Source organism: Lichenostomus cassidix, unplaced genomic scaffold (genome assembly GCF_008360975.1).
Source record: "Lichenostomus cassidix isolate B80296 unplaced genomic scaffold, HeHo_3.0 HiC_scaffold_751, whole genome shotgun sequence".
NCBI classification, from domain to species: domain Eukaryota; kingdom Metazoa; phylum Chordata; class Aves; order Passeriformes; family Meliphagidae; genus Lichenostomus; species Lichenostomus cassidix.
The window spans coordinates 56,625-68,310 of record NW_028147950.1 but is presented as its reverse complement, the minus strand read 5'-3'; the positions used below and the strand labels follow the sequence as shown (position 1 = coordinate 68,310).

The 11,686-nt window shown below is 55.4% G+C and overlaps 1 protein-coding gene across 1 annotated transcript; it reads left to right on the top strand.

Moving 5' to 3' along the window:
• The first annotated feature begins 1,735 nt into the window (after positions 1-1,735).
• LOC146420520 (uncharacterized) lies at positions 1,736-8,129 on the top strand. Its single transcript, XM_085048181.1, has 6 exons — positions 1,736-1,743; positions 2,714-2,916; positions 3,818-4,059; positions 6,596-6,674; positions 6,862-7,678; positions 7,845-8,129. Exons 1-6 carry the CDS (start codon positions 1,736-1,738, stop codon positions 7,957-7,959), a joined length of 1,464 nt encoding a protein of 487 aa, XP_084904307.1. The 3' UTR covers positions 7,960-8,129.
• Positions 8,130-11,686: the final 3,557 nt, after the last annotated feature.

Genomic DNA, 11,686 nt, shown 5'->3' with positions numbered 1-11,686 from the left:
GATGGTGGGTGGTGAGGCTGAAGTTGCGGGTGAAGCGGTTCCCGCAGTCGGGGCAGAGGAAATGCTTCTCCCCCGTGTGTGTCCGCTGATGCTTGAGGAGATCTGAACTGCTCCGGAACTTCTTCCCACACTGGGAACACTCATAGGGCCGTTCCCTGGTGTGGATCTTCTGGTGGGAGACCAGAGTGGACCTAATGGTGAAGCTCTTCCCACACTCCAAGCAGGTGAAAGGCCTTTCCCCTGTGTGCACAGGCCGGTGGGTGATGAGGGAGGAGCTGTCTCTGAAGGTTTTCTCACAATCCCCGCAGTTGTGGGGCTGTTGCAGTTCCCCTCTGTGGGCCTTCTGGTGCAAGACCAGGCAGGAATTGATGGTGAAGCTCTTCCCACATTCTGAACACTCATAGGGCCGCTCGCCCGTGTGCACCCACTGGTGGTAGAGGAGATGGGAGGCATGGTTGTAGCTCTTCCCACATTCCCCACACTCAAAGGGCTGTTCCCCCGTGTGCGTCCGACGGTGGGCGAGGAGGCCGGAGAACGACCTGAAGCCCTTCCCACACTCCACACACTTGTAGGGCTTCTCCTCCCCATCCTGAAGCTGCTCATGAACCCCAAGCTTCGGTCCTTGCCTGGATCTCTGTCCACCTTTCCTGCACAGGGTTGGTCTTTCCTTCTCAGAGCAACCTGGGCTGGGTTTGGAGCCTCTCCTTGTATGGGATCTGCAGGGCTTTTCCTCCCCCTTGGATTCCTGCGCTGTGGAGCTGCACAAAACAGCCTCTTCCACAAGGTTCTGCTGCGTAGATTTATCCTCCTTGGTCTCCAACCTCAGCTCACTGCCTGGGGGAGGAAGGACAAGGAGAGGATTTGGGATTTGTCTCCATGCCAGAGGAAAGGGGAAGGAGATCCCCTAGTCTGTCCCTGGCAGGATGGTGGTGGCTGTGGGGTTGTCCTGCAGCTGGGACCAATGCTGGGCTGGGAGATGGAGGAGAAGAGAGGGGGAAAGGGGCAGTGACTTCCTCCTCACCTGCCTGGTTGTCCTGGGGCACCTTCCTCTTCCTCACAGGCCTCTCCTCCATCTGGCCAAGGTTTGGGAGTGAGAAATCCTGTTGTGGGGAAAAGTACAAGGTATGAGCACCTTGGGTTCCTCCTGCCCAAGTCCACATCTGGAAATCACTGGGCATCAGGTGTCCACAAAAACTGCCAAAACACCAAGATTCAGTCGCCCAAAATACACAAATCACCAAGATGCAGCAAAAACACCCAACCAGGAGTTTCCCCTCTCTGGTGTGTCCATGCTGGGCTTTAGGGGGTCCCTCTTCTCTGAGCCACTGCAGGTCAAGCATGTATTGGTGTTCCCCCTTTCTGGGCTGCTGGGGGTCCTGGGAATCCCAGAGATCCCCCTCTTCTGGGCACCCCAGTTTGGTGTAACAGGTCTCCCAGGGGTCACCCCCATCTGGGGTCCTGTTTCAGGGACACAGGGTACCCGTGGGTCTCCTTTGTCCATGATCCCAACATCACCAGGCTGCCAGAGGTCCCTGCTCTGGTCAGGCATCTGACAGTGGTCAAGAATCCTGCTGGGAGTGGTCAAGGACACCCAAAACCTGCTGCTGAGGGGAATTTTGGAGACCCCCAAAGGGAGGAGACCACCTAAGGGGTCATGAGCACTTTTCAAGGGCATCTCCACCCCCTCAAAGGAACTGGGGGACAAAACCTCATCAACCCCAGCAACGGGGGTGCCATGCCGAGGTGAACCAATTCACCAATTGCATGAAATCCATCCCCAGCTGCATTCAAGAGCCCGAGGCAAGTGTTGCCAGTGCCCAGCTCAGCAGCACAGTGATGCCACAGAGAGCTCAGAATCAGCAGGGCTGGAGCTGGCAGGGAGCGGCCGAAGAGCTTGGGCTCTGTGCCCAGGGGCTGCAGGGCCTGTGAGTGACAGAAAGAGCCCAGAGGAAGCTCCTTGTCCCCCACGCAGGGACCCCCACGTCCCCCCCAGCCCACGCTCCTCACTCCCCACTGCGGATCTCATCCAGCGGCTCTATGCTCTGCTCTCTTGGCAGCCACGCCCAGCCCTGGGCAAGAGCTCTGCCAGCTCCTGCTTTTCTCTCTCACAACCCCCCAGCTCCCCCCAGCCCCCAGCTCCACATAAATAGTTTTGGGGTTATTTTTCTTTGGATTGATTGATTTTGCATTTTTGTTTGCTTTTGCTCACGGTGATTTACCCATCCAGTTAGTGGCAGAATGTCCCTTGAGAAGGAACTCTGTCGTGCTGTCCCTTTTTCTGAAGTCTTGAAACACTAGATCCCGAGAGAGGAACAGCTCTGCAGACACCCAGGGCAGTGCAGGAGGAGGGGCTCCAGGCCCCGAGCTGTACTCAGCATCCCAGTCCCTCCCAGTCCACTCCCAGACGTGCCCCCTCTCTCCCAGACCCTCCCAGCAAACACCCAGTCCTCTCCCTTTGCCCTCCAGTCCCTCCCAGTACATTCCCAGTACCTCTCAATGCCACCCCGCGCTCCATCCCAGTGCCTCCCAGTTCATCCCAGTGTCTGCCCGCTCTATCCCAGTGCCTCCCCAGTTCATCCCAGTGTCTGCCCGCTCTATCCCAGTGCCTCCCCAGTTCATCCCAGTGTCTGCTCGCTCTCTCCCAGTGGCTCCCCAGTTCATCCCAGTGTCTGCCCGCTCTATCCTAGTGCCTCCCAGCGTGTCCACCTCGCAGGTGCCATCGAGTTCCCAGCTGGCCCCGGCCACCAGCTCTGCTCCGCGATGATTTCTACCCTGCGCAGCTGCAGCTGAGGTGGTTCCAGGGCCAGCAGGAGCTCTCGGGGCAAGTGGTGGCCACCAGCCTGGTCCCCAGCGAGGACTGGAACCACCAGCTTCTGGTGCTGCTGGAAACACCCCCGGCGTGGGACTGGGGGGACTGTGAGGGGTTTTGGAGGTCTTGGGTTAACTGGGGCGCCACGCTGGTACCCCTTTCTCGCTCTCCCACCTGCCCTTATTCCCCCTCTCCCACCCCTTTCCCATCGCTATCCCCAAACTCAGCTCGGTTTGGGGCTGATCCACCCCTTTCCCATCGTGTCCCTGCCCGGCCCCGCTCTCCCGAGAGCTCTCGCCCGCAGCCGCAGGGATGGAGGAGGAGGAGCGGGAGGAAGAGGAGGGACAGAGGAGGAGGAAGAGGAGGGATGAAGGAGGAGCAGCGGGAAAAGGAAACAAGCAGGGACAGGAGCACCACGTGCGCTCACCTGTATCCGCAGTACCTTCGCCCCAGGAGCATCGCTCTCCCCGCATTCCGCAGGTAGCCGCAGGGAAGGGGGAGCTCGTCCCAAATATCCTGGGCCGTTTTTTTGAAGCGGGCAGGGACATTTGGAGCTCGCACGAAATGTATTTGGGGCTCCCTGTTTCATTCTTTCTGCAGGAGTCAGGCTGTCTGGGTTCTGCCACACACCTGCTGCCCAAAGTCAATAGACACATTAAAACCCATTTTAAAGACCTTAACACCCATACCGTCACCCAGCGAGTTGTTTGTAAAGACTTTAGCTTTCCTCTCACTCCCCGCTCCCTGCTGATGAGGAGCTGCAAACTGCTGCTGCCTTGGCTTCTCCTGCAAAGCAGGGATTCCATCCGAGTGAGTCCGGGAGGGAGCCGGAGGTGCCACCAGCCCCCAGCGAGGCCGGGGCGCTGCAGGAGCGAGGGGCCACCGGGGGATTGTCGGGGTGAGGAGCTTTGCTCTGAGCCAGCGCTGTCCTTGCCCCTCCCTGGCTGTGCCCATGCCCCGCGGTTTAAAGGCGTGTGGGTGAGGAGCGCTGACCTGGCGCTGACCTAGCCCTGGGCGGGCTGGGGGAGCTGGAGCGGCTACCGAGCCCGGAGCCGCTGCCTTTGGCCGGGAGCCCCCCGGGCAAAGCTCTCCGCTCGGGGCCGACATTCCCCGGAGCCCCCCGGGCAGGGGTCAGTGTGGCCGGGCCGGGGCCGTGTCCGCAGCGGCTCCGAGGGGAACAGCCCGGCCCGGCTGATGCTCGGGGAACTGGGCTGAGCCGTGCTCGTGGGGCAAAGGCTGAGGGAGAGAGGGTGAAGCGACGGCAAAGCGGCCTCGGGCTCCCCGTGCCCCCCTGTCCCCGCAGCTGGGCTCGGTGGCCGCCTTGCTCAGAGGCTGTGGGGAATCCCTGGAAAAATCCATCGCGGAGCAGAGCAGGCGGCCCGGACCAGCTGGGAGCTCGATGGCACCAGCGAGATGGACACGCTGGGAGGCACAGGGAGAGAGCGGGCAGACACTGGGATGAACTGAGGAGGCACAGGGAGAGAGCGGGCAGACACTGGGATGAACTGGGGAGGCACAGGGAGAGAGCGGGCAGACACTGGGATGAACTGGGAGGCACTGGGATAGAGCGGGTGGAGGGCGGGGTGGCATTGAGAGGTACTGGGAATGTACTGGGAGGGACTGGAGGGCAAAGGGAGAGGACTGGGGGTTTGCTGGGAGGGTCTGGGAGAGAGGGGGCACGTCTGGGAGTGGACTGGGAGGGACTGGGAGGGACTGGGATGCTGAGTACAGCTCGGGGCCTGGAGCCCCTCCTCCTGCACTGCCCTGGGTGTCTGCAGAGCTGTTCCTCTCTCGGGATCTAGTGTTTCAAGACTTCAGAAAAAGGGACAGCACGACAGAGTTCTTTCTCAAGGGACATTCTGCCACTAACTGGATGGGTAAAGCACCGTGAGCAAAAGCAAACAAAAACGTAAAATCAATCAATCCAAAGGGAAATAACCCCAAAACTATTTATGTGGAGGATGAGGGGTGGGGGGAGCTGGGGGGTTGTGAGAGAGAAAAGCAGGAGCTGGCAGAGCTCTTGCCCAGGGCTGGGCGTGGCTGCCGAGAGAGCAGAGCATAGAGCCGCTGGATGAGATCCGCAGTGGGGAGCGTGGGCTGGGGGGGACGTGGGGGTCCCTGCGTGGGGGACAAGGAGCTTCCTCTTGTTATAAATATATCCTAATATAGTGTTGGCTTTTCACAGATATCCATTGTGTGTATGGTTTTATTCTTTTTACAGAAGTAGTCTTGTCATAAAGATAGAGGCATATAACCAATGTTTTAATTTCTGTTATGAACTAGATTTCGATATTATAGTGAAAACTAACAAAAGTAGTTTATAGAACTTTCCTTTACTAACCCCACCACCTGCTTGACTGGATAACACCCAAAAAGAAGACCTGCCACTGATACCTGACTATCAGCCTGTAACCAGATGCAAGGACTACAGAACCAAGCCCAAGCTGGGAGGCGATAACCAAGACTGGAAGAAACCACAGCTTTGATAACCAAGACTGGAAGAAACCACAGCTTTGATAAACCAAGACTGGTAGAAACCACAGCTTTGATAAACCAAGACTGGTAGAAACCACAGCTTTGATAAACCAAGACTGGAAGAAACCACAGCTTTGATAACCAAGACTGGAAGAAACCACAGCTTTGATAACCAAGACTGGAAGAAACCACAGCCGAAAAAGCGAATGCTCTAAAAAGGCGGGACCAAGGAGGAGCCATGTAAAATAGTTCTTGGAACATGCAAAGTAGTTTTAAGAAAAGTTTGAATATGCATAAGGCTGATACAATACAAAGAGTATTTAAGACGACTCCCTCACTGGCAGGTGTGCTTCTTGGCTTGGAGCCAAGCACCCAGCGCTGTTTCTTTGCTTTATTGGTGTCCCCTATTGTCTTTTATTAAACCCTTTAAATTTCAACAGGAGAGTGAAGCGTGTTTTTCACACTCTGGGCTCTTTCTGTCGCTCACGGCCCTGCAGCCCCTGGGCACAGAGCCCAAGCTCTTCGGCCGCTCCCTGCCAGCTCCAGCCCTGCTGATTCTGAGCTCTCTGTGGCATCACTGTGCTGCCGAGCTGGGCACAGGCAACATTTGCCTCGGGCTCTTGAATGCAGCTGGGGATGGATTTCATGCAATTGGTGAATTGGTTCACCTCGGCATGGCACCCCCGTTGCTGGGGTTGATGAGGTTTTGTCCCCCAGTTCCTTTGAGGGGGTGGAGACGCCCTTGAAAAGTGCTCATGACCCCTTAGGTGGTCTCTTTCCTTTGGGGGTCTCCTAAATCCCCCTCAGCAGCAGGTTTTGGGTGTCCTTGACCACTCCCAGCAGGATTCTTGACCACTGTCAGATGCCTGACCAGAGCAGGGACCTCTGGCAGCCTGGAGATGTTGGGAGCATGGACAAAGGAGACCCATGGGTACCCTGTGTCCCTGAAACAGGACCCCAGATGAGGGTGACCCCTGGGAGACCTGTTACACCAAACTGGGGTGCCCAGAAGAGGGGGATCTCTGGGATTCCCAGGACCCCCAGCAGCCCAGAAAGGGGGAACACCAATACATGCTTGACCTGCAGTGGCTCAGAGAAGAGGGACCCCCTAAAGCCCAGCATGGACACACCAGAGAGGGGAAACTCCAGGTTGGGTGTTTTAGCTGCATCTTGGTGATTTGTGTATTTTGGGCGACTGAATCTTGGTGTTTTGGCAGTTTTTGTGGACACCTGATGCCCAGTGATTTCCAGATGTGGACTTGGGCAGGAGGAACCCAAGGTGCTCATACCTTGTACTTTTCCCCACCACAGGATTTCTCACTTCCAAACCTTGGCCAGATGGAGGAGAGGACTGTGAGGAAGAGGAAGATGCCCCAGGACAGCCAGGCAGGTGAGGAGGAAGTCACTGCCCCTTTCCCCCTCTCTTCTCCTCCATCTCCCAGCCCAGCATTGGTCCCAGCTGCAGGACAACCCCACAGCCACCACCATCCTGCCAGGGACAGACTGGGGGATCTCCTTCCCCTTTCCTCTGGCATGGAGACAAATCCCAAATCCTCTCCTTGTCCTTCCTCCCCCAGGCAGTGAGCTGAGGTTGGAGACCAAGGAGGATAAATCTACGCAGCAGAACCTTGTGGAAGAGGCTGTTTTGAGCAGCTCCACAGCGCAGGAATCCAAGGGGGAGGAAAAGCCCTGCAGATCCCATACAAGGAGAGGCTCCAAACCCAGCCCAGGTTGCTCTGAGAAGGAAAGACCAACCCTGTGCAGGAAAGGCGGACAGAGATCCAGGCAAGGACCGAAGCTTGGGGTTCATGAGCAGCTTCAGGATGGGGAGGAGAAGCCCTACAAGTGTGTGGAGTGTGGGAAGGGCTTCAGGCCGTTCTCCGGCCTCCTCGCCCACCGTCGGACGCACACGGGGGAACAGCCCTTTGAGTGTGGGGAATGTGGGAAGAGCTACAACCATGGCTCCCACCTCCTCTACCACCAGCGGGTGCACACGGGCGAGCAGCCCTATGAGTGTTCAGAATGTGGGAAGAGCTTCACCGTCAATGCCCGCCTGGTCTTGCACCAGAAGGCCCACAGAGGGGAACTGCAACGGCCCTACAACTGCGGGGATTGTGAGAAAACCTTCAGAGACAGCTCCTCCCTCATCGCCCACCGGCGTGTGCACACAGGGGAAAGGCCTTTCACCTGCTTGGAGTGTGGGAAGAGCTTCACCATTAGGTCCACTCTGGTCTCCCACCAGAAGATCCACACCAGGGAACGGCCCTATGAGTGTTCCCAGTGTGGGAAGAAGTTCTGGAGCAGTTCAGATCTCCTCAAGCATCAGCAGACACACACGGGGAAGAAGCATTTCCGCTGCCCCGACTGCGGGAACCGCTTCACCCGCAACTTCAGCCTCACCACCCACCATCAGCCACACCAGGAAGAGGCGCTGCGAGTGCTCTGAGTGTGGGGAGATGCTTCAGAGCAGCTCAGATCTCGTCAGCCACCAGCAGACACACACGGGGAAGAAGCATTTCCGCTGCCCCGACTGCGGGAACCGCTTCAAGCACAAGTGCAACCTCATCACCCACCGGCGCATCCACACCGGGGAGAAGCCCTACAAGTGTCCCCAGTGTGGGAAGAGCTTCTCCTGGAGCTCTAACTTGACCAGACACCAAGAGATCCACCAGTGAGGGAAGCTCTGCGAGTGCCCCGACTGCAGGAAGAGCTTTGTGGGCTTCTCCAACTCCGTCCCACATGGGAGGACCCACACTGGGCAGAGACCTGGTGACTCACATTCCTGGTGGCCCACGTTGGGAAGACACCTGGCTGGTGGTGTCTTCCCCATGGGCACCTAGATGAATGCAGGAGCAGGAACATCCATCAGGATGGAGACTAACATCAGAAATTCATTGGGAAGAGGGAAGATTTGCTGACTTTAAACTCCAAAAAGTCTCACCTGCTCTGTCCAGTCATTTCTTCTGATGGCATCCAGCAGTGCTGGATGACCATGGAGCCCCACGGCACACCACAGCACAGCTGCTTTTGGGGTGTCAGCAGCTGCCCAGAGCTGGGGATGGGGCCTGTGGGGGTAGCTGGGGCTGTAGGGTGCTGCTGGGAGCCAAGGGAACTTGGGTGAGCAGGGAGCATGGGATGGGGGCCACGATGGGAAACATGGGGGGAGAGAGAGGAAAAGAGGGTTGGGATCCCCCAAACCAAGATCAGAGGGTTCAGGCTGGGGATTCAGGTCACAGTGGGAAAGGTGGAGGAGAGGGGGGAAAAGAGAGGGCTTTGGACATTCAAACTGAACAGGAAAGGGCTGAGACCCCAAAATCAGCAGCGTGGTGGGGGGGACACTTCTAAACAAGCTGTGGGGGAAGCAGGGGTTGTGGGGACAATGGGAAGGAGGTGAGAGAGGGAGGAAAAGGGGTGGGAGAGCTGGCAGGGACATCTCCTGAGGGTGTCCTGTGGAAAGATGCTGAGCCTGGAATGAGGTCAAACAACTCCAGCAATTCCCTGTTTGCAAAGCTCCCAGTTGGAAATGAAGAAAGGGAGTCACACTGCTTTTGGGGTGAGTAATGCTGAAAGCAGCCTGACTCCTCCATCCCAAAGTTCAACATCCTGAGAGGGAGCTGAAGCTGTGGCAGAGCTGGAAGAATCCCTGGAGAAAGGAACAACCAAGTGACACCACTGGGAACTTCTCCAGAGCTGCTGAGCTGGCACAGCCTGGGCACATCCGACTGACAGGGCAGCACTTCAGGCTGTAAAAGTGACATTTCCCTTCTTGGGGAGTGTGGAGAGTCCTCTCTGCAGTGGGGACACCCCTCAAGGTCACTCCTTGAGGCTGAGCCAGAGATTTTCCCATGGTCGTTGTTCTGGGGGAGTGACATCCATCTGCTTAATAATTGGGTTTGCTTTACTCTAATTGCTTTAACACAATTGCTTCAATATTGCTGCACAGTATGTATATTGTAATAGTTGTTATAGCTCCTATGGTGTGTAGTAAATAATTCTCATTAAGATCTCTATGTCTAGGCATTATCATATATATTTATATAAATATATTGTGTTTTCCATCCTTAACCCTGTGGGACAAAGTTAGATAAAGGTTCAATTACACTTTTACAATCCTTTACATCGTGACAAAGTCAGGGGTTGGGATTGGATCCAGCCCCTCCCAGGCTCCTCTTGGAGGAGTTTGGAAAGCCTGGGGGGTTCTGGTGGGTTTGGGGGTCTGTGGGGTGTTCAGGGTCATTTCTGCACCTTGTGACTCAACAAGACCTTCTGTGAGGAGCTTTGTCTGAGGTGGACCATGATCCCCATTCCTGTCTCCCTGAGCCACTGGGAGGGAAGAGAATCAGGAATAAAGTGAGACCCAGGAGGGAGGGAGGGGTTGGGAAAAGGTGGTTTAGGATTTGTTTTACTTCTCATTTTTCCTGCTTTGATTCTGACTGGGAATAAATCCAATTAGTATCCCCAGTTAAGTCCCCTTCGCCCAGAATCCATCAAGGATCTCTCCCTGCCCTTATCCCAACTCAGGAGCAGTTCCTTGTATTTTATCCCCACCCAGGGGTGGAGGGGAGAGAGATGTGACAGATTTGGGGACACCAGGGATCCAGCCAGGATCATCACACCACACACAGCCACAGGAATCAGCCAGAGGAGCCCATTTACCCATGAACAGAATCCAGAACAGGAGAATTTGGGGTCAGGGAGAAAATCAGATCCATCGGGACACCCATGGTCTCTGGGACACCCTGAGATGAAACAGCCATAAGCCTGAAATTTGGCTCCATGGAACGCCTGGAATCCTCCAGGATGATCCTGTTCCTTGCCTCTGCTGATGGTCTGGATGAGGGGATTGAGGGCTGCCTCAGTGCATTCATAGATGAGACCAGGCTGGGTGGGATGAGGATCTGCTGGAGGGCAGGAAGCTCTGCAGAGGGATTGGGACAGGCTGGCGATCTGTGGGAATGATGGCATGGGATGGGCTGAGGACAGTGTGAGGGTCACAATAACCCCATGGGATGTTCCAGGCTGGGGGAAGAGCAGCTGGAAAACTGGGAAAGGAGCTGGGGTGCTGGGGACAGTGGCTGGCTGCCAGCCAGGTGTGCCCAGGTGTGTCACATATGTCTGCACATCTCCAGGTGTGCCCAGGTGTGTCACATGTGTATGCACATCTCCAGGTGTGCCCAGGTGTGTCACACGTGTATGCACATCTCCAGGTGTGCCCAGGTGTGTCACATGTGTCTGCACATCTCCAGGTGTGCCCAGGTGTGTCACACGTGTATGCACATCTCCAGGTGTGCCCAGGTGTGTCACATGTGTCTGCACATCTCCAGGTGTGCCCAGGTGTGTCACATGTATGCACATCTCCAGGTGTGCCCAGGTGTGTCACATGGATGCACATCTCCAGGTGTGCCCAGGTGTGTCACACATGTCTGCACATCTCCAGGAATGTCCAGGTGGTCAGTGGCTCCTGGTTTGGATCAGGAATGCTGTGTCCAGCAGGATCAGGGCAGGGATTGTCTCCCTGTCTCTCACACAGGTGAGACTCCACCTGGAATCCTGGTGTTGGAAACAATATTAACTTTTAAATTTCTATTTTGTCTCTCTAGTTAGCCTTGTCTTGACTTTGCCTGGGGGAAAGGAATTTTCTATAGTTTTTTAGGAGATATAATATCACCCTAAGGAGATGGGATTAACATAACCGACAGATTGGGAGCAACTGCAAAGACAACCAGAGAGATAAAATGCCATCAGCAGAACATCAGCGGGACATCAGTGGCTATCTACAGGGACATCAGTGGCTATCTGCAGGGACATCAGTGGCTATCTGCAGGGACATCAGTGGCTATCTGCAGGGACATCAGTGGCTATCTACAGGGACAACAGTGGCTATCTACAAATGTCTACCCCAGATCACCTCCAGCAGGGGTGAAGACATCTGGTCCGGAAAGGACTGATAGGAAAATTGAAGAATGAAAAATCTAATTAGATTAAATCTAATTAATCATAGGCGAGCAGATTCAGATCCAATGGGAAACTGAATACCAGAGGTTACTCAGCTCTGGTCCAATGAACTTTGAAACAGTGCAACTCTATGGGGTTTTGACTGTATAAAGTTTGGGGAAAATCCTCTGAAAGGATGTGTTCTTGGAATATTTTCCTGGGCACATCCTGGCCAGAAAATAAAGTAATGCCTGATTCTCTATCACTTCAAATAGTGTGTTAGAGGGTTTTTATTTTCTAACCAATTTTCAGTGACACTGGGGCCAGCTGTGGGTCCTTCACAAGGACACTGAGGGGCTGGAAGCGTCCAGAGCTGGGGAAAGGCTGGAGAACTTCTGAGGATGCTGAGGGAGGACATCAGGAGGATTTTTTTCCCTATAAAGACTTGCTAAATATTGGGATGGAGCA

Bases quoted from the DNA above. Each gene is read 5' to 3' on its own strand.
- LOC146420520 (XM_085048181.1), top strand. The intron at 4,060-6,595 runs GTGAAGCGACGG...TCCCCACCACAG, and splicing joins CAAAGGCTGAGGGAGAGAGG to GATTTCTCACTTCCAAACCT. The intron at 7,679-7,844 runs CCTCACCACCCA...GCACAAGTGCAA, and splicing joins CGCTTCACCCGCAACTTCAG to CCTCATCACCCACCGGCGCA.